Source organism: Alosa alosa, chromosome 4 (assembly GCF_017589495.1).
Source record: "Alosa alosa isolate M-15738 ecotype Scorff River chromosome 4, AALO_Geno_1.1, whole genome shotgun sequence".
Taxonomy (NCBI): domain Eukaryota; kingdom Metazoa; phylum Chordata; class Actinopteri; order Clupeiformes; family Clupeidae; genus Alosa; species Alosa alosa.
In genome coordinates, this window is record NC_063192.1 from 17,703,338 (window position 1) to 17,724,268 (window position 20,931).

Genomic DNA, 20,931 nt, shown 5'->3' on the forward strand with positions numbered 1-20,931 from the left:
GCATAACAATTATTTTATCATTTGTATTACTCTAATTTTATCAAATGCACGTTACAGTTCAGTTAGGCAAATGTCATGGCATTCGCCTGGCCTGCTGTGACAAATGCAGTCAACAGGTGTTGAATGAGGAAAGTCTACTTCAGCAGCCTATTTGCTATAATTTGTATTTATGACTAGCTTCTGCAATCATTTTTTATGCATAGGCTATATATATATACACACACATATAGGCTATATATATATACACACACATACATACATATAGGCCTATATATTTTGTGTGCGTGTTGGGGGGGGTGGGGGGTGTTGAAAATTCTATAGCGCAATACCAATGTATCTCAAGGCTGTTGCACTGCTATGCACCACAAGATGGCACCAAAGGATGACTCTTTAGGCAGTAGCATATTCATCAGCAAGTGCAAGGGTTATATTTTTTCTGTCATTTTTTCTTTCACTCAACCACGAAATAACTTGAGAGTTACTTGTTGTCATGGTTTTATTTGGTTATCCTTCTTCACAGTTATTTCGGATGTTATTATCTGGAGTGGACTTTCCACAATAAACATCAATGGACTGACCCAGCCTTAGGAAATTAAAAGACATCATGTATTATGTAATTGGAAGGTTCTTTCTCTTTATTTAGGGGGAAAGTCATCTTTTTCGTCGCGGCCTATGTCTGTGAAGAAGAGTCTCATAGGCTTCCTGGACTTTAATAAACATCTTCTGAGCTTCTAAAGGCTGGTGAGAGTTGTGATCTGGGTGCCATATTTTTACCAGCTCTCTGTATCGAAGAGTAATCTCCTCTGGAGTGGCTTCTTCATTCATAGACAGCACCTGAAACACAACACAGTCAGTTGTGGGTTAACACAAAACACAAATGTACGAAATATGTTGGGTGGTCCAAACATAAGGTCCACTTAGTTCTTTCACATTACAATTCTTGAATGAAACATTTTTCTCCTGCCACATTAAAACTCACGTTGAGTGCCAGTCTCTCCCTTTCAGTGTAATGTTGGAGCAGAGTCTCTAGCACTTTCTTCCAGGCCTCCTCACTATATCCTATTCCCCCTGTCAGCATGCATAGCATTCTGTACGGTAACAGCAGGAAGAACTCCAAAACACTTCTAAGCCATGGAAGAAACCAGAACATGTCCAATATGGATGCCACACAGTCTGAGATGTAGTACAGAGTGGCAGTAGTGTTGTGGAAAATGCAGTAACCCAAGGGAGCTGAGAAAGCCAGCAAGGCTAGGCTCAGACGAAAGAGACGTGGGCCTGAGGGGAAAGGGTGAGAGAGTGAATCAGACGATGATGCAAACAAGGGCATTTAGACAAGGGATTCAGTTTCCCATTTTAAAGGATACACAGTAAAGGAGTATGGCTACCATGATGATTCAAGCTCATGTAATATTTTAAACAGACTTAGAATGACAGCAAACCAAAATATACATCAAATATGTGATACCTTTAAGTGATGTTTCACTGCATAACAACAATAGTGAAGTTAATAATAACACATTTAGAGCACTGAACCTGTGGAACTGTTAACACTGATGCCATGTCCCTCTAATCAAACCACTCAGCGCCATAGGGTAAGAGACAAGAGAACACTGCATCCATTGATAACAGAAATGGGCAGTAGAAAATAGAGGTCTTACCCAGTGGTTGCGGTGGCTGTGTTGTCTTGAATCTGCGGTGCTGTGCGGCTGTAAAACTAGCGGCGACACTGATGGGCAGAGGGGCGATGCTGCTGCCATAGAAGACGGGGGAGGTGATGAGGCAAGTAGTGAGTGTCTTCTGCAGGTCAGATGTCTGTGAACCAACATTGGACACAAGGTGCACACCAGCACCCACAGACAGAGGAAGCACAATCAAGTAGAAGAAGTCGAGAGAGCTAAGGCCAATTAAAGCCACTGTTCCAAAATAAATACCCACACAAACCTGCCCTGCAAAGCGTGCAGAGCTGGCCGGTGGGGGCTCAGCATCGCGTGGTCTCTTTCTGTGGCCGTCTGCCTCTGCGTTGGCTTCACTCACATACGCTGGGATGCGGAAGAACTCTCTTGCCCAGCCAACTCCAAATCCACCAAGAGTAAGCATCCACAATAGGGCATGGCTGTCTCTTCCTAAATACAAGTGGTGCAGGCCCAGAGGTCCACCCACTGCCCATAGAGTATATGTGAGTATAAGACCCTTAGCCATGGTATCATCTGGAAACTGGTAGTTTGATAGGAACTTATTAATGTCTTCAGAACAGTCCCACTCTGAAGCCTGTATGTTGCAAAAAGCAATATATCAATGACTGAAAGACTGTATTCTGAACATGGTCAGGTGACCTGGTATTCAGACAGTCTACGATTTATAGGTAGGCCTAAGGTAAGGTAAAGCAAGTTTATTTATATATATATATGTATGTATTTGTATGCACATAGTGCAACCTAAAGCGCTCACAAAGATAGACCACTATAGGCTACATTTGCAATTTATAAAACAGTCTGGTTAAATATAGGCGTAAATATAGTCAACTGAAGAAAATTTCCCCCGATGAATTCCTTGAGTGACCACGTAAAAAAAATGTAATGACCAATCTGACTGGCTATGGTAGCATAGGCAACACATCATTTTATACAGTTTAGAAATAAATTATAATCCACTCGCCTGAACCTGCGCACGTTATGGGTGTTTTAAAGGCAAGAAAACATGTCTTCTTTCTTGTCATCACAGAGCTTTGAAGTTGTCTTATGAACCTGAAAACAATTTCCGTGGTTGTGTCAGTGAGGGAAAATGGACTTTGGATGATGACACTAACTGTCACGATTAGAGTTTGTAATTGATTGACCCTTGAACAAATTATTTCGATGTGTTTTCCCATTGTAGGCTATTGCTCGTTCATTTGCAGTAGATCTCCCAACATTGTTATCCCAAATTTAGGCTACATGGTGTGTCTGTGTGATGACCTAACCAAAATGTTAGACAAAAATTGGCTAACTTGGATATTAACTGTATGGCTTTGAGCTGAGCAGCCTGCCCCGAATTCTTAAATAATTTACCCAACCAAATAGTTCTGTGTGTTTCATTTGTAAGAGTGCTGCCTATGAGTGCGTTATTTTAATTTTCGGTGGAAAGTAGCCTACGGCTTTCTTGCTGTAGCCTAGTTGGCCAGTCAGTTTGGCAGCACCCTCACCTTTAGAGCCGCCCTAGCCTCCACCCCCTATTCAACTTCTGTGGATGTAAAAGGAGAATACTTGGGTAAAAGCGCACAGAAGAGTCGTGTGAGCTGTTAAGCGAAGACAAGAAGCTCTTTGTGAGAGTTCTGCGACTAACAGGTTTTAAGTCCATTCTAAGCAATCCTATTGAGAGGTAAACTAATTTCTCATAGGGCATTTTGGAATGGTTCTATTGCGTGGATGCAAGTGAATATCGTTTTGTCGTGGTGACAATAGGATAACATCTCTCCTGTGGTGATGTGCCTCCGCCGATGCTTTGAGGCTAAGCTGCTATGACTTTCTGTGAGGCGTTTTTTCAAACCAGTCTAATGGTTTAAGAGATGTTTTCAAAGAATGGAAACAGTCGACGTGTCGATCAGAGAGCAACAATTCCACGAGCGAGTGCGAGAGACTTTGGTAAGTGGGCTATGCAAAACTAGACCAAGAGCTGAATAAGTTAGTTGTTTGTGAGTGGACTATGGCTATGCACACAGCCGTAAAGATATCGTCTACACAATTTGCATGTAGTTTAACACAGCGAAGGCAAACCAATTGTTTGATTAAGATGTAGGCTAATCTATTTTGTTATAGCCTACACGCCCAGTTATGTTACTTAAACTTTATCAGTAACATGATTTTGCTTAAAAAATTATGCAGTGTAATGCCAATTTAAGTCGTAGGTTATCCTATATCTGAGTCTGAATGGTTGTCTAAAATGATTATAGACTAAGTATGCACGGTACACGGCAAGCTGTAGGCTACTGTACTTTAGCCTAGTCTCTTTCTCTCTAGTGTGTGTGTTGGGGGGTCTTTTTGGGAACTCATCTAGGGGGCGGGGTAGGCCCCACACCTGGGCCCATTAGAACATTGGTGAATCAGTAGGCCTCCAAAATAATGCTTGAGTTCATGATGGTAGGTTTAACACCTGCTCAGGATGCCCCCTTTCCTACAGTTTTAACTATTCACTTTGTCATTATTGTGGATTACAAATCAGTAAGCCTGTTTGAATGTGTGCACAATGCCAACTTGGATCAGAGGTGAAATGACGGAATGCCTCCAGACTCTATTGTAATCAGGTTTTACACTACCAGCCTGGCACAGTCTGTATGAACTTCAGACTTGAGCAGCTTTACATGGTGTGCTGGAGCTGGAGCTGGCCTTTGCTCTTACAGTGTCCTTGCTGCTGTTTTATATTACATGTTATCACAGACACTGTTTATGTGATTAGGAAATGGACATGTCCTGTGCCCCTTCAGCAAAGTTATACTTTCTGGGTTAATAATAAGCAAAGCTACCGCACAGTGAAGTATGGTATTTCTTATGATTTTATGTAGTCATACAGATCCATTCTCTACTGTAGAATTTCTAATAGCATATGAGAGGAAGGTTTTTACTTTACTTTCTTAGGCTTTTCCTAGTGGAATTATCACGGTCCTTTGTCACAACAGACCACATTGTCTTCACTCTAATATGAGTGATTGATTTGTGTGTGTGTGTCTTGCATAATAACAATCATTAGATGCACCTCTAATTTATTTTATTGATTAATTCATTAGTTATTTGAGAAATAAAGTGTTAGAAATGTTTTCCCAAAGCCCAAGATTATATCCCGAAGTGCCTTGCCACACACCACAGATTGTTAGTTTACTGTCATAGAGGCAAAGTAAAGCTTTAAATATTGAAATTTAAGAAGCCAATATACTGATAACCCAAATTGTTGGCGATTAATTTAATAGTCTATGAATTGTTGGTCATCAGGTTCAAATTGTCTCTTTTTAACTGCAATACTAACAGTCAGGGTCTGAACCACAAGTCCTGATATCCTGTAGTCGCTAGTAAGGAGCTGACCCATGAATTATGATTAAATAAATTGTTACAATTCTTGCCAATTTTCCCTAACTCTAGCTCTTGCTAGGCTTTTTAGCTCAGGAATAAAGCGCCATTTTGAGTCCTTTACAACGGTTTGAAAGGTTATAACTGGATTCTGTAGCATAAACACATGACTAATCAATGTGGAGTTTTAAATATACTGTATAGTTTGCTGTGTCAAGAATAAAGACAAAATTAATTTGAGGATTATGCCTCAGTTGGGTCAGAAGATGAAATGGCAGCTCATTGTTTTAGAAGTCCTGCAGTCTCAGGCTGTTGCTGGTTAAGGGAAGTGTTCAGCAGCCAGAAAAGTACTGTCTCCTTCACTTTCCAATCAAATGTATTGACCTGCAACTGTTACTGTTTTGACAGGTGTATTTCACCCCTGCTCAATCTAATGTCAGCTCTTACTTACTCAAATGTGCTCAGATATTCTGAAAGTGTTTTTTTTTTTGTATCCCGTTTCGACTTTATTTTCATCTTATTGATTGGTGTTCTTTTCCATTTTATGCAAACGCCAATACCTTAATTAACTTTTCCATTAACTGCCATGTCTAGATAATTGGGACCAGCTGAGTGACTTTAAAACGGCTTCATTTGTAATCAACCCCATTTGTTAATGTAACACTCCCAGTCTTGGGTTTAGCCCATCATTGACCTCAATACCAGGCTGTTTCTCTAATTATTCTGTCTTGAAGATGAGCCTTGTTTATCCCGAGGAACCACAGATGGCACTCAGTTGTCAGTAACCCTCAGCTAATTCAAATATGTCTGAGTGTATCTGTACTTAAAGGGACACCAGGCAAGCCTGATGCTTTTTCTCTACAAAACTCCCCCTCGCTAGGTCTGAAGCTCTTTTCCTTCTCTTTGCGTCTTCCATCAAGGGTTTTCGCTGCTTCTTCGCCAGCTCTGCCATTATACACACGTTTGCAACAATCTCTAGCGTTTCGTTAGCCTGCCTCTGTGCTGTAAACTGATCCTGCTTCGGTCGGCGGGTAGGATACACCGAACTTGCAAGTGGGGTATTCTTTCTACAGGCAGTAGGGGCGGGCGAGAGAGCCTTTATTCGCCCCGTAATGAGTCATTTAACCATATACCGACTTACGAAGATGATTGATTAACACGAAAACACTGATTAACACTTAAGTTTCACAAGCCTCCTGTGTCCAAAACACCCATGTTATCAGTGCAGGAGAACCCCTCTCTAATTTCATTGCTAAACAAATACTTGCCTGAACTTCTGGGAGACGACTATTTGTACGAGTATGTAACCTATGAGAATGCTTCAAGTGGAGCACACAGGCTGTAAGTAGGCAGGAATGTCTTTCTTGTATTGAATTTAGCCATTTTCTCCTGTAGCTATCGTTCTGTGTGTAGCAAAGGATTGTGTAATTCAACCCAAACTCTAATAGCCACCTAACACCAAACAACTTTGACAAGATTTGGGAAAGATTCTTGAAAGATTGTAGTATTTTAACTAATGCCCCCATTCAAGCTTTACTCAAAAGACTATCTTTCGAGAATCTTTCCCAAATCTTGTCAAAGTTGTTTGATGTAAGGAGGCCATAAATGTGCATTATAGCACATAGTGTCACAGTGCTACCAAACATTCCCCACCAAGATGGTTGTTAAAAGTTTCTCAGTAATGAAAAGCTGAGAACTTGAACAAGCACACGCATAAAGAATGTTTAAACTTCTTGGAGACTTGCAGACTTCATCTGGTTGGCAGTGCCCATTTGCCACCTTTTAGTTAATCTGCCCCAGCACGTGGGTGTATCACAGCTGATCCCCCTTATAATGTCAAATAGCATGGTGGCCCCATGTGACCTAACTGCTAAACTCCATTCTTTTGTTAATGACGGAAAAACTCAGTCCCTTGGGAGCGGGCGGGGGGGGGTGTTGATCGCCTAACACTTATTGAAGTAGTCTGTATTTTGGTCTTGCATTGTTGGAAGTATAGGTTTTTACTGCATGAAGTTATGGAATGCAACAAGGTATTTCTCCCACATAACCAGGCAGAGAGATGGCCTCAAATGGTCTGCATTGTTGGTGTCATGTATTTAAGTCAGACACTACTTTGTTTGCTTCCTCTTTTGAGGAACCCTAGATCAATTCAAGCTATTATCAGCACATCATTGTTTTTGTTTGTTTCTCTTTGTTTGTAAAGTCAGGGCTTTGCTTTAAAAGGGCTTAATGCTCAGTCAATTTTCCCCTGAATAAACAACGGTTGATGATGCCCTTGTCCATTACCCCTGGTATCTATAAGGTCTGTATATCAAGGTACTGGCCATTTTCAATCCAGTTCTTTTGCCGTTTAAACATGGGTCCATCTGGCTGTCTGTACCACTAGATTGCATGTGGCAGCCCCTTTTGTTTGTCCACCAAAATGTAATTGTGGGGCGGCCATAAGTGGGTCAGACAAAGGCAGTGTCTCTGTCGGATGTAAAGAGACCCTTATGTTTGATCCCAGCTCCCACTCAACTTTGTGCCCTCCCTTCCCATTTGTTCTCACACTGCTATTCTTTATTAAATGAATGGTCTTCCTTTAGACATGAGTAATAGGATTAAGGGTGTGTGTGTGTGTGTGTGTGGGCTGGTACTGTGTTTAGTGTGGACTTCAGCTTCATGTTTGCGTTTAGAGGCATGTAGCAGTCGAGTACAACTAAGGCAGCAAGCGTTGGCATCAAGAGCATTAAACAATGGTTGTTGTGATACCCAATGCCTAGAGTACAGATGTCCTTACAGTGGGATTGGGTTGCAGCTGATTGAGCTGTTGTGGAACATTGACGCCTTGCCTCCAGGACCGCTGGGGGAGAGTGAGGCTGGGCTCTCTCTGCGTTCTTGTTTGTGTCAGGGCTGTTCTACCCATGGGTGGTTTTTCACAACTATTGTGTTATTAGAAGTGAAATGTCTGCATCCTGCCGACACCTCCCCCTTATTTCCTTTCCCCCTCTGTTCCTCTGAAGTCCAAGAGGATGCATGGGACATCACCTCTTCCTTCGATGGGAAGCCAATTTGTTTTGTGTTGCATGTGGTGCACTGGAAAACTAAGGCCTATGTCTTTCAGCAGTTCTTAAATAGAGACTCGCATGAGATACATGTGAAGGTTTCAAACTGAAAGACTTTGGCTTCCTCAAAAGAGACAGTGGGACTTTAGAGTAGAGGTCATGGTTGTGCATACATATGGGTCATTTCCACATCATCCTGCTGCCTGGAGATCCTAGTGATTTTCACTGAACATCTTTCAGTGCATTTCTTCACTTCCTGCCGTGTGCTCAGACTGGTAAGAGGGATACTGCATTGTCAGCAAAGTGCTTCTATTTTTCTACTTTTTTTTTTTTTTTTTCCCTAGGTTAACGTTAAGCAAAAAAAAAAAAAAAACATTTGTTAAAAAAAAAAAGATTAATTACTTGATATTTTTAAAAAGTTTCAAAAGTATCTGACTTCTGAAAAACACATCTACAGTGGATGTTGGTGGCTGTCTATTTTAGGTTTTAAGGGTTTTTTGTGGCATGATTACATGGTACTGTGTGCTGTACTAATTGTCAATTCAGTCATCGCTTTAATCCTTGTCCATAACTTTCACCCCCTTTCCCTGTCTCATTTGGGATAAACCGATAATCTTTGGACTCCATCTGTCTGGTCCATCTCTGTAGAGGGTTGAGAACTGTATTCATTTAAAGACCATCAGCTCACTATAGTACATGGGAGTGACTACCCAACCTAATTTCACAACCATTTTGTAATATGTCACCTCCATTGTAGGTTCTGTCCTGTCTTTTATTCTTTACTCACTCTATTGGATTACTTTGGCTCCTTCTCACTGTGTCGATTGACCTGTTCTGTCCCACTTACATATGTTGTTTGCACATGTGTCTGTAAACACACACACACACACACACACACACACACAATGTACACTTATCCCTTGGCCTCTCCAGTCTGTACATTAAACACAACCATGCACATCAGTAGGGCGTGATAAGCGGCTCTTATGTCATACTGCTGTAAATGCAGATAAGCAGCTGTGCGCTAGTGTCAGGTGGAGGATTGCCATTCATGCCGTCACATAACCAGAGGAACTCTAAATACACACAGCCTGATAAGTCACTGCCCCACTCACTGGTTGTCCATGACCATGTTGTCTCGAAGCTCAGGCCCACTCCAGATGTTCTGTTTGTTTATGAACACGATTGTCCATTCCACTTACCGGTATATGATTTTGCGTTGCACAAATCTATGCATGCTATGTCTTGTCAACTAGGGCATAGAGAGTTGTATTTGCTAACCTGGTATGCAAGGTATTTTATAATGGTGTAATGGTACACAAACCACCTGTACCTCGGATTTTAAGTCACGGTTCAGTTAATTTTTGGTACAGTAAGTCTGTAGGTACAGCTAACCTAAAATTCACTGAGTATTTCTGATGCGCAACGTGAAGAGTATTTTGAAAGTCATGTTTTTTTATGTTAATTAGCTAAATTGACATGGTTTTCCACTAAATATATTTGTCTGGGAACTCGAATTTGAAACATGGTCCACAAGCAAAAAAAGCCTACTGTTGATTACTGTGATGGACTGCATTCTGTACATTCGGTACACCTCTGTATTGAACCTAACGTCCTGTGCCTAAGCGGTTCGGTACGAATACGTGTACCTTTACACCCCTAGTATTCAGTAAGGCACGTTCTACCAGACCCTCCTTTAGCCCTAATTGTACTCAGAGGAAAAAGTGATTTCAGAGAGCTGCAGTGGGTGTTTTCATGTCTCTTTTCCCCCCTGTCTCTCCCACAGATCTGTGTCATTCTCTTCAGCTCCCTTTACATCGTGTCCTACCTTATTCTCACCCACTTCAAGAAAAATGCAGAGTTTGTCACTGGTGAGTACCAACAACCTTGAGGCAATGATGAATTTCGTTTAGATTTTATTCTCTATCCAAGCACTCCCACATCAAAACATCCTCCTCAAAAGCTTTGCTAAAAGGAGGAATGCTCGGTCCAGATGGATTTCTCCTGCTCCCTTCTGCTTTGAGTGGAGCTGCGTTGCGTAACCTTGTCCGAGCACAGCCTCCTCTGCGCACACTGAATATGCTCCAGCTCTTTCTGCTCTGAGGAACATGCTTATATAGGTTACCCTGTGTCCTTACTCCACACTCTGATGCCCAAACGCAACAAACAGGGGGTGCTCTGTGGCCACACCGGGGCCCCAAATAACTCAAGGAGCAGAGTTATGCAACGTCTCCTGCTCTCCTGTCCACTTGCCTGGTGGAGAGTCTTTGAGGAATGTTCCTGCCCTGATAAACATACCCCTCCAGACACAGCGTAGCCCCGAGGCCCCTACTACAAACATGCACCGAACCTCAAAGACCTCATTTTGTCGCAACCCCCTACACCCACCTCCACACAACCCCATTGCCCTCTAGCAGTGTTCTACAGGTCTGCAGTTTTGTAAATAGATCACCTGTACAAAACGCCACGTTCTGTACCATTGTGCTTCAAGGTATTATTGTTCAGTCCAGAATCGAGTCGAACTGCTCTCAGTTCTGCAGTGACTGAAAAACATGCCATGGCGTGACAATGGACCTCCACATTGGTAAAGCCTATCGTCATCTTGCAGCATATTGGAGACAGATGTGTGTGTGTGTGTGTGTGTGTGTGTGTGCTATTCTCCGGCTGCAGGGCAGGCCGTGGAGCTGTGGTTCAGCAGGAGTTTAGCCAGCATGCTTATTGGTTTTTTGGGAGGGAAATGTGCAGGATAATACTCTCCAAACTCTTGCGCCACACTCACACACTTGTGTTCCTATTCATGCTGGAGGGTACCAGCTGTCATTTTAGCTCACCCAGTTTGTTAAACTAGACAAGTCTTTGTTATTGTGCCACATTTGAGAAAACCCTCGAAAGACCTAGTTTTCATGTAGTCTTATCAATACACCACCTACTTAACTGCATTAGAACAAGGTGTTCCCAACCTTTTTACTGTTCTGTTCATATCTGTACTATTTGGGCCATCAGCTCCTTTGTGCCATCATGCGCCATCATTATGTCTCTGCGTTATCTAAAGATTAGTCTTATTCCTGTTGCTCCCATCGGGTGCAGCTTAGCCAGATAACATATCATCGTCTCAGACTTTCTCCTCATGTCGTCATGTTCTGGAGTGTGCTCACGCAGCATGTTTGAAATGTTTTGGTGGTGTGTTTTGACCAAAGGCAAATATTTTACGGTGTATGTTTGTGAATGTGTTCCAGTGGCCTTTAAGCTCCTAAACGTTTCTTCTTCAACTTTTTCCTCCTAGATGACATTGAGGATGCCACAGTCAACAAGATTGCGTAAGTGCAGACCTTTTTTCCTTTGAATCTTTTGAGTTAGATTTAAAGTTTGCATGATCAAAAGGAGATGCTTAGTCTATCATTTATGGATTAATTATATTTATATCAAACCCTCTGTGGCCTTTACCCCTCCAGCCTGTCATTCTGCTGTGTTTGGTGCCAATGTCAATGTTATTCACTGTTCCAATGTACCACCCCACACAGTCCACACCCTTATCATAATCTTTCAATCCTTTTCTTTTTCTCTCTCTTTCTCTCTGTCTCTCTTTCTCTGTCTCTCTCTCAGGTTGTGGCTGTGTACGTTCACCCTCTCTGTGGCGGTGTGTGCCGTGCTCCTGCTCCCCATCTCCATCCTGTCCAACGAGGTGCTGCTCACCTTCCCCCACAGCTACTACATGCAGTGGCTCAACGGCTCCCTCATCCACGGTAACCGCCTGCGCACGTGCGGAGACACGCCAACAAACACATTTCCCTTTTTTAAGGTCATCACAGATGGCCAAGAGAGAAGAATGGTCAGTGTGTTGTGTGGGCATTGCTTTGTAGGGCTGGTGGCAAAATGTCTGCTTTTGGGCACCTTGCTATTTAGAGTAGGATTCAGATCTTGTGTGTAAAGGGTCAGGCCTGCAGACTTGTAAGGTTTTTAACGTGTCTTCTCCAGCTTCTACACAGTTGGGGTAAGCTGCTGGAGGGCTCCAGAGTTTAGGTTCAGCCACAGCAAAGCAGCCTTTTTGTTTTTCTAAAACATTTCCCTGGCTTTTCTTAATACTTCCGAAAACACCTCCCATCTACCCCTAGTTCACACTGACCACCTTCCGAAACTTGTTGTTTTGTGAGGTGTTAATAGGATAAAGATGTTGGAGACACATGCACCTCCTAGTGGTTAAAAATGATATCTTCAAGTAAATCCAGAATTATAAGCTTAAACTTTCCAGTCGATAGTCATGCCAGTGGTATTTTCTCTAAAAATAGAGTGGTATTCATGAAAGTGGTATTTGTCCCTTATCAGGCCTGTGGAACCTGGTCTTCCTCTTCTCCAACCTCTCTCTGGTTTTCCTCATGCCCTTTGCCTACTTCTTCCTCGAGTCGGAGGGCTTTGCAGGATCTAAAAAGGTACCTTCCCGTTTCCTAAAATGTTACTTAATACACAAGATAAGTAATGTTCTGCTGTCTAAAACATTGGGCATCTCTAATGCATGCTTTGTGTGTGTGTGTGTGATAGGGCGTGATGTCCCGTGTGTATGAGACCGCGGTCATGCTGCTGCTCCTGAGCCTGCTGGTACTGGGCATGGTGTGGGTGGCGTCGGCCCTGCTGCACCACCACACAGCCAGGAAGAGCCTCTACGGTGAGTCCCCATCAGTCTAACACCACTTCACTAAAAATAGGACTTTCACCAGCAGAAAGTCCTATTTTTGTTTATATCCAGTATGTTCATTTAAATGGGGCTGATGTGTGTTTTTCTTAGACCTGTGGGAATACTACCTGCCCTACCTGTACTCAGGCATTTCACTTTTTGGAGTGCTGCTACTCTTACGTAAGTACACATCCAGTGTCCTCCTTTTTAAGGATGACTGCTATTTGAAGTGTGGTGCTTTTCTCCTACATGTTGGAGTAGATTCCATGCTTGTATTCCTTTTGCCATTTAGAGCATAATTGTTACATTTACATTTATTCACTTAGCAGACGCTTTTATCCAAAACAACTAACATGTCAATTATATTACAAAGGCCTTACTGTAAGCCGGGAATTGAACCCAACTTTTCAGGCTACTGTATGCTAGCCCGGCTCCTTATCCACTACGCTACCACACATGTTCACATTAAATACTACAACAACAACAAGGAAGTCGAATTGTTCCCAATTGCAGTGTACTGACAGCTGTGTGTTCTCTGTGTAGTGTGCACTCCCTTTGGCCTGTCTCGGATGTTCAGCATCACTGGCAGCCTGCTGGTCAAACCTCGGGTGAGTCCATGCGTCACGCCTCCCAAACAGCACCCCCTCCCCCCAGACTGGCTGACCCTCTGTCCCCCTCCAAGCCTGCAGGAGAGCATTCTCTCTGGGGAGGCCAGTGATTCCTTCCCCCTGATGCTTGTCTCAGCTGTGCTAGAGTTGGGGGGTCTGTGTGGGTGGCTCATCAGAGGATGACTGGATCTTTCTCTGTGTGTGTGTGTGTGTGTGTGTGTGCAGCTGCTGGAGAATGTGGAGGAGACGATGAACTGTGCAGTGCTGGAGGAGGCCTCTCTCCACAGGAAGCTGAAGAGTGAGTGGGGCTGTGGTGGAGTGGGTGGAGGGGTCCACTCCGGTGGGGTGGGCGCTGGATAAGTAAGAGCTAAATGACAGCGGAGCACTGTGCCTGTGCTGTCCCTCATTTTAGAGTTGCATCGCTGCTGACCCCCCCCCCATTGTTGTGATGGGCTCTCACATACATCTACATTAATTTATTTAGCAGCTGCTTTATCTTCACTCATGCTGTTTTTATTTTTTTATTTTAATTGAATTGCATTTTCAGACAATGCCTCATGCTGGATTAATATGGAGTCAGTGAAGACGCAGTTTCTAAGTGTGCAGGCCAAACGCATTGCTTTAGGCAAGTCATCCTCCACCCCCATACACGCACATATATATATATATATATATATATATATATATATATATATATATATATATATATATATATATATATATATATATATATATATATATATATCATACACACATATGCACACAGTGAGTAGAACTCAGTTCCCTACTATTTCATCATTACTTTTATCCTTTCGCAGAAATGCGGAGGAGGGCATCCCCATGGCAACGTAACTTGGGCTACCCACTGGCCATGCTCCTGCTGCTGGCTCTAACGGTAAGGTGTGTGTGTGTGTGTGTGTGTGTGTGTGTGTGTTTCAGCACTGCAGAAAGCATAGTAATGTTTGCTTGTCTCCTCAGGTTGTGTGTGTGCTGATGGTGTGCTTCCACATCTTGGAGCTGCTGTTCTACGAGACGGCCATGCCCAGAGGAATGGAGGTGAGCTGCCCCAGTTGTGTAACTGCAGCTATGACGTGCTCACACTCAATGGGCCTACCCACTCAGCCCACCCATGCAAACTGATTCACGTCACTTCAGCTGCCGACCCAACCAAACTATGCAAAAAGAGACCGTGAAACGAAATCGGGTTGGGCAGGCAAACTCAGGGCAAACTCTATGTAACTAACTGTCTTGGTTCTTGAATGTAAGATCCATTGTATTGACATGCCTCATGTTCCTCATGTTCTCTCAAGGACCCGCGGCTGGGCATGGCCTCGTTCTCCATATTCGGCTCCCTGGGAGCAGCCGTGGAAGTGGTGCTCATTCTGTATCCTTACCCCTGAAAAAGCCTCGTTCAGACTACACAGCCTTACTAGTCACAGATACTGCTGCAAATCACATACGGCTCACTGATTTGTTGACTTGCCGCTTTCATTTATTTTAACGCATTAAAGTTAGCAAATGATTCACAACAATTACACAGGCATGCATTTTTGACAACACTAGTAGCATAATGTGTTATCCTTTATTCTTTACCTATGGTAGGCATATGCACTGTGTGCTCTCCCTCTGTCTCCAACTCGCATGGTCTCTGTAACATGTAGTCACTGTTGGTACTGGAAACACCACCCACCTGCAGTTTACTCTCCACCTCTGTTTGATGATGCTGATCTTCCACGCTTCTGTTGTTTTGCATAACACAACTTTGTTTTCTCATCACATGGGGGGCCATCAGTATTTGAAGTGGTTGTAAGAGTCCATCCTTCTCTTGCCAGCATAAGTTCTTTGAATGATTTATTAGTATCTAGTTTTTTTGCAGTTAGAACTCGTCAATTGTTACCGCATTTGAAGTCTGTGTGCTGAAGCTTTGTAGGTTGCGGTTGGTTATTGCTTTTGTCCTTGACCTGCCGTGTGTCAGTTATCTGATGGTGTCATCCGTGGTGGGCTTCTACAGCTCCCCGCTGTTCTCAGGTCTGCTGCCTCGTGCTCAGGACACCACCCTCACACAGGTACACAGGTCCCCATACCCTCACACAGGTCCCCATACCTCACCAAGGTACACAGGTCCCCATACCCCACACAGGTCCCCATACCCTACACAGGTCGCCATACCCCACACAGGTACACAGGTCCTCATACCCCTCACCGGTATACAGGTCCCCATACCCCTCACAGACCCTCCCTAACATCCTCTAAACCTGTAAGCTACATTTTAGTTCAGGGTCTGACTGTGTCTCTGTCTCCGCCTCTGTCCTCAGATCATTGGGAACTGTGTGTCGTTGCTGGTGCTGAGCTCAGCCCTGCCTGTCTTTTCCCGGACACTTGGTAAGCTAACCCTCTTGATTTTGGATTCTCAGACATGTTTTTTTTTTAGTTTTCTTTTTTTTTTTGTTTTCGTTTTCGTGTTTTTTTCTGGTGTATGATCCCAATGAAAATCTCAACTCATACTTTTAAACATTAACCTTTAACTCATTGAGTGCCAAAAACGTAATATTAAGTTTTTCCTTCCCATGCCTTGAGTGCCAAAAGCGTAATATTACGTTTTTAGCTTTTTTTTTTTTTATTACGAAACTAGACACTCTAACACACTTTTATATGTGATTTTGGGAACTCTGTGATGAATGGAAATGAAATATATTTTATCTGGACATTTTATCATAACTCAGTTGCCGCTTTGGGTCGAATCAGTGACTCATGCACGTCATCTCAAAACCAGGCCATTTTCGTGGGTCTATCACTAGGTGGCTGTCTCGCCAGGTCTCGCTGATCACTTCCCGGAAAGTTTACAGGCAACACTTAATATTTCATGAAAGACGTTATATCCATTTCTAGAAAAAAACAGCAATTTTGATTAAAACTAGCCACTGTTTACCTTGGGATTTCTCAGGAACAGAGGCGTGTAGAAATACACGGTTTGCACCCACTGAGAGCTTAAAGTCTCACCTTTTACCTTAACCTTAAGAGGGGGCATTTTAAAAAGTGTTTAAGATGTTCATTTTTATCTGTGGTTATTTGTGAATTCTGTGGATGTGGGTTAAGTTCTGAATTACATCATGTCGAATTACTTTAATCATTTTAGTGTGAGGCACTGAACACAAATGGCCACAAGAGGGCATACCATTCCTAACCCACACCTCTGATTTCTTAGAGCATGTATGAAATGGGTCAAATCAGTCTGGCTTTGGGACCTTAAGTTTCCCTTGGTCATTGAGTCAAGACCCACATTTGTTTTATTTCAGATTTATTATACTGGCTAGTAAATACACATAGGCCTATACATAGTATTTCATAATATTTTTAGCATAAAAGTGTAAACATAATAGGCTTTCATATTCAAAGTGTAGTAAGGGCAACATCAGAACCTATTCAGAATGATTTTGTGACCCACCAGCTTAGAGCTTGTGATCTAAAGGGTGTTCCATTCGTTATCCCCTGACCTCTCCACTTCATCTCTCTCCCAGGCATCACCAGGTTCGATCTGCTGGGAGACTTTGGACGCTACAACTGGCTCGGCAACTTTCACATTGTGTTCCTGTACAATGTGCTGTTTGCAGGCCTCACCTCGGCGTGCCTCATGAACACGCTCACCTGGGCTGTGCAACGGGAGCTCATCCGCGCCTTTGGTCAGTCTCTCTCAGTCTCACAGGGGAGGCTACACCGGGGCACGTAACTGAAGCGTTCCGTTCGCGTGACTCTCATCTGCCGCAACAATTAACTTCCACTATAATCAATAGAGCTGCACTCTTAAAACGAATGTGTTGGAAACAACGCAACTTGCGTTGTTTTAACACATCTCTGTGTCCAGATAGGGACCACTCAAATTTGTGTTGTTTCCTTTTTAAATTTGTGCACAAAATGTGTTGAAAATAGCACAACTTGCGTTGAATCAACACTACTTGCGTTGTCTTTTTTTAACACATCTCTGTGTCCAGATAGGGACAACACATTCCTTTTAAGAGTGTGGCTACACCAGACGTGATAGCAGCACGTGTGTTTGAAAAAATTAGACCAGCCTTCTAAAACTATTTTTACGTTAGGTGAACGGAGTGCTTCAGCTGCGCACCCTTTGTAGCCTCCCTGTCAGTCTCTGTCTCTGTGTGTGTCTGTCTGGCTCTGTGAGTATGAACGATTGCATCGCTAAAGCTGTATAGTAAAGGCATGAGGCATAAAGGGGATGGTGGACAGGAGTGCTAGCATGTTGTGCATTGTAATGGGAGTTTCCCCACATCTCCTCATACTTTAAAGCTGCAGCGAGGAGTTCTGGTCTAAAAGTTGCAAGGTAACTACAAAAGATATGTAAAAACCATGCAAACATCAACAGTAGCACAGCTGCCATTGAAGTTCAACTGGTGTCTTTAGTGTTACGATTGGTAATGTAGTGCTGTGAAGGTTTTGCTTACTCTTTCACAGGGTGGTTTGAACTGAGCCACAGAACTACATGGTACCTACCGGTACATGGTATAGGGTCATGTGAAGATGACCCCAGAGTTAGTTGTCCGTAGAAAAATAGCTGAAAGGTGACATTGTTACATACTGTTCATTTAGTTATGTCAGTGCTTCAGTATATTACTACATGTGTCCCACCAAGAAAGGATGATGTGTTGATATTAGCTAATCATGTAACAGGTGTGTTTGAATATGCCTGAGAATTTAGCAGGTGTATTGCCATTTGTCAGCATTTATGACATGCCTGTGTGCTCTAGGTGTTCCTGTACAGGCCTGTGTTTCCCTATGGGCTGGTCTTTCTTCCTCAGATAGAAAGTGCACAATTCTCTCAGGAAGGTGTATGGGGCCAGGAGGGCAGTACAAGCCCCCAGGGGCCTATGGGTTGGGCCGTCCGGCCCCTCTGTGTGTGTGTGTGCTCCAGAGTCACATACACACCCTCAGGCTCATGCACTCGAGCCCTCCGCCCAACACAAACACGGCAGCCCAATACGATTGTCCAGCACGCGCTCTCACTTGCACGCTTCCACACCCCCGCCCTCCTCAGCGCTCAGATAGCATCTCCTCTGCTCAGTAGGAGCCTGCCCCTGCCTCTCCCTCCACTGTTTCAGCTTTTGTTCTCAAAGCTCATTTGCTTGCTTTCTCTTTACCTCTTTTTTTTAAAAAAAAAAACCCTTCTGGCTGTTTGGCTTTGTTTTGTTTAACATTACACTAGGAGCTCAGATTGAACTGATATCTGCATTTTTTTTTTTTTTTTTTTTTTTTTTTTTTTTTGTTGCCCTTTTTTGTGTGTCCACAGGCCTCCACAAACTGCCCCTGACTGTGTCTCGCTCCACCATCCCCTTCAAGCTGCTTGTGGCCAGCGGGCTCTCGAGGATCCAGTGAGGCGGCCGGAGCGTTCTCTCGATCTCGCCACTCTAAAGGAGCTCTGCTCTGACCGCAGCCTCTCCTGGCGTCCAACAGAGCTGCTAGATGCCTGTGGGGATTGGCTGGAGGAGCACCTGGATACAGAGTGCCCAGGTGCACCCAAACTCAGTGTCAGGTTTGACATGACCGCGCTGTTGATTTGTCTTTAAGTGAAGTGCTATTGTAACCAGTCCCAAATAGACAAGCAATGTTCTCGGAGGGACCAGAAGCAGCAGTGACCAGTGCCTCAGGACCAATGCACTGAGGAGGACCGCACACTGAAGAGCAATGGCTCTCTCAACTGGGAGAACACTCGTCACTGATGGGACAAGCCATTTTAGAGGGCGACCTCATGATGATGTAATTTCCTCTTCCTGCTTAATGAACGGAGCATCTCTCCCCTTAATACACCCGTGCACCCCCCTTTTTCCCCAAATGCACATTTTCCTTTGACACATCATTTATTTTTAGAGTTCATCTTAAACTACAATTCACAGGCTCTGCTATGCACTGCTAAAGGGAGATGAAGAGGGGAAGTGTCCACAGAAGAGCACATCAGATTAATGGGGGGCAGACATTGTGTTTTTATTGAAGCATTGGTTGGTAATGTTTGCCTCACATGGCAAAGAGGAGGCTTCAGTCCAAATGTGATCTAAGCATTTGACAACAAACAGTGAATCTGGTTGTTATGGCTGCTGTTGTTTGGATTTTCCAGCTGCCTTAGACCAAGGAAACTGTGACGTTTTAATATCAATACTGTAAACATGTTTTTTTTTTACTCATTGTCTTGTGTGAATGAAGTGCAATATTATATTTGCTAGTGAAACATTTTGCAAAGGTTGTATGCCATAAAATCCAAAACCTTTTTAGCCCAGTTGATTGGAAATGTGAAATACAGGAATGTGTGGCATTCATTTCCAAATGTGTATTTGGACAGGGGTTTAAGTACTTTTATAATATACATAACAATTACTGACTTGGATCAGGAAGTTGATTTATTGACTTTGTGGTTATGTTGCCATTATAGATCCAATGTACCTAATGCATCTCACATAAGTCGTGAATGTGTGCACTCCCTCACTCTCACTCACCAACTTCAAACCAAATATAGATGACTCATTCATTTGTTTAGATTGAGTAAAGGGGAATGTTTGACTTAATCCCTCTTTCCCAGTAAAATGTGAAGCCTGTAAAAAAGTATGTATTTTGTAATGAAACTTTACACTCAGTTCCAGTAATGTGTGTGGTGTGTGTGTGTGTGTGTGTGTGTCCAATTGTAAACACCAAGTGAAGAGAATGTGGTCCTTTTAATTTCTGATCAGCAGAGGGCAGTGTCTTCCAGTTGTCTTATCTGCACATGGCCCTTCTCTCGGTCCCCTGGCCTCTGTCATCATCCCTCAGTCTGTTGTCACACAATATTCACAGTGCCTTTTGATCCTTACATGTGTGTAGCACAGTGGGTGTACAAGGTATTCTCTCCTTCTGTGGTTGTTTAACTTGTTACACTTTTGATCAGCATATTTTCCACCAACTTATTTAACATGTTCAAATACTTTTAATGTTCTTGGAAAACATAGTGAGTGAAATGGTGAAAAGGCCAAGGACCACTTAACCAATAAAACAAAAATCACGGACCACCTACCTAAACAAACAACAAAAAAACAGCAGTAGCCTATATTAGACAATAGGTCTACTGAACCACCTTGCTTGTTGTCTTTGCACCTTGCTTATTGTGTCAGGACTCATAAGATTTAAAGTGTTGTAGCTTACATAGACAGTGTTGCAGAACTGTTTGGATTTACATACAAGTTGGTTCAATATTGCAAACAACTCATCTGTATTATATTTTACCATGTCTGCTCGCGGACCACTTGGGATCGCTTGCGGACCACACTTTGAGAAACACTGTTCTATAGCATGAAGTGGACAGTGTATGTAAAATTAAAGAGTTAGTCCAGAAGAATTTTTACAGGGAACCACTATGGTGTGTGGACTTGCAAACTTATATTTCAGTAATGTTTTGATTATTATCAGTTTGGATGACAGACTGCAAATGTTTTTATTGGTAATTTATTTACCTTGTCAAACTGTACATTTCTGATGCATAAATTATAAATACTGAGTGTTTCAAATGGGGAAAATTAGTATTAAATGTATTTTAACCCTTA

The 20,931-nt window shown here is 43.0% G+C and overlaps 2 protein-coding genes across 2 annotated transcripts; one reads left to right on the forward strand and one right to left on the reverse strand.

Moving 5' to 3' along the window:
• Positions 1-499: 499 nt before the first annotated feature.
• On the reverse strand, positions 500-2,762 carry dnajc22 (DnaJ (Hsp40) homolog, subfamily C, member 22). The gene is made up of 4 exons (XM_048242423.1): positions 2,656-2,762; positions 1,659-2,268; positions 980-1,275; positions 500-834 (listed from the first exon to the last, which is right to left on the reverse strand). The coding sequence occupies exons 2-4, from the start codon at positions 2,197-2,199 to the stop codon at positions 652-654; spliced, it is 1,020 nt and encodes a 339-aa protein (XP_048098380.1). The 5' UTR covers positions 2,200-2,268; positions 2,656-2,762; the 3' UTR covers positions 500-651.
• A 485-nt stretch (positions 2,763-3,247) lies between these two features.
• On the forward strand, positions 3,248-20,931 carry lmbr1l (limb development membrane protein 1-like). Its single transcript, XM_048242424.1, has 17 exons — positions 3,248-3,620; positions 9,867-9,951; positions 11,364-11,397; positions 11,684-11,823; positions 12,404-12,507; positions 12,617-12,740; positions 12,861-12,929; positions 13,293-13,357; positions 13,583-13,655; positions 13,905-13,982; positions 14,176-14,252; positions 14,336-14,413; positions 14,668-14,741; positions 15,333-15,423; positions 15,673-15,739; positions 16,876-17,037; positions 18,657-20,931. The coding sequence occupies exons 1-17, from the start codon at positions 3,558-3,560 to the stop codon at positions 18,740-18,742; spliced, it is 1,470 nt and encodes a 489-aa protein (XP_048098381.1). The 5' UTR covers positions 3,248-3,557; the 3' UTR covers positions 18,743-20,931.

Bases quoted from the DNA above. Each gene is read 5' to 3' on its own strand.
- dnajc22 (XM_048242423.1), bottom strand. From the start codon at position 2,199: ATGGCTAAGGGTCTTATACTCACATATACTCTATGGGCAGTGGGTGGA. The intron at 1,276-1,658 runs GTAAGACCTCTA...CTTTCCCCTCAG, and splicing joins ACAGCCACCGCAACCACTGG to GCCCACGTCTCTTTCGTCTG. The intron at 835-979 runs GTGAGTTTTAAT...GTTGTGTTTCAG, and splicing joins GGGAGAGACTGGCACTCAAC to GTGCTGTCTATGAATGAAGA.
- lmbr1l (XM_048242424.1), top strand. From the start codon at position 3,558: ATGGAAACAGTCGACGTGTCGATCAGAGAGCAACAATTCCACGAGCGA. The intron at 12,930-13,292 runs GTAAGTACACAT...TTCTCTGTGTAG, and splicing joins TGGAGTGCTGCTACTCTTAC to TGTGCACTCCCTTTGGCCTG. The intron at 14,742-15,332 runs GTATCCTTACCC...GCCGTGTGTCAG, and splicing joins GTGGAAGTGGTGCTCATTCT to TTATCTGATGGTGTCATCCG.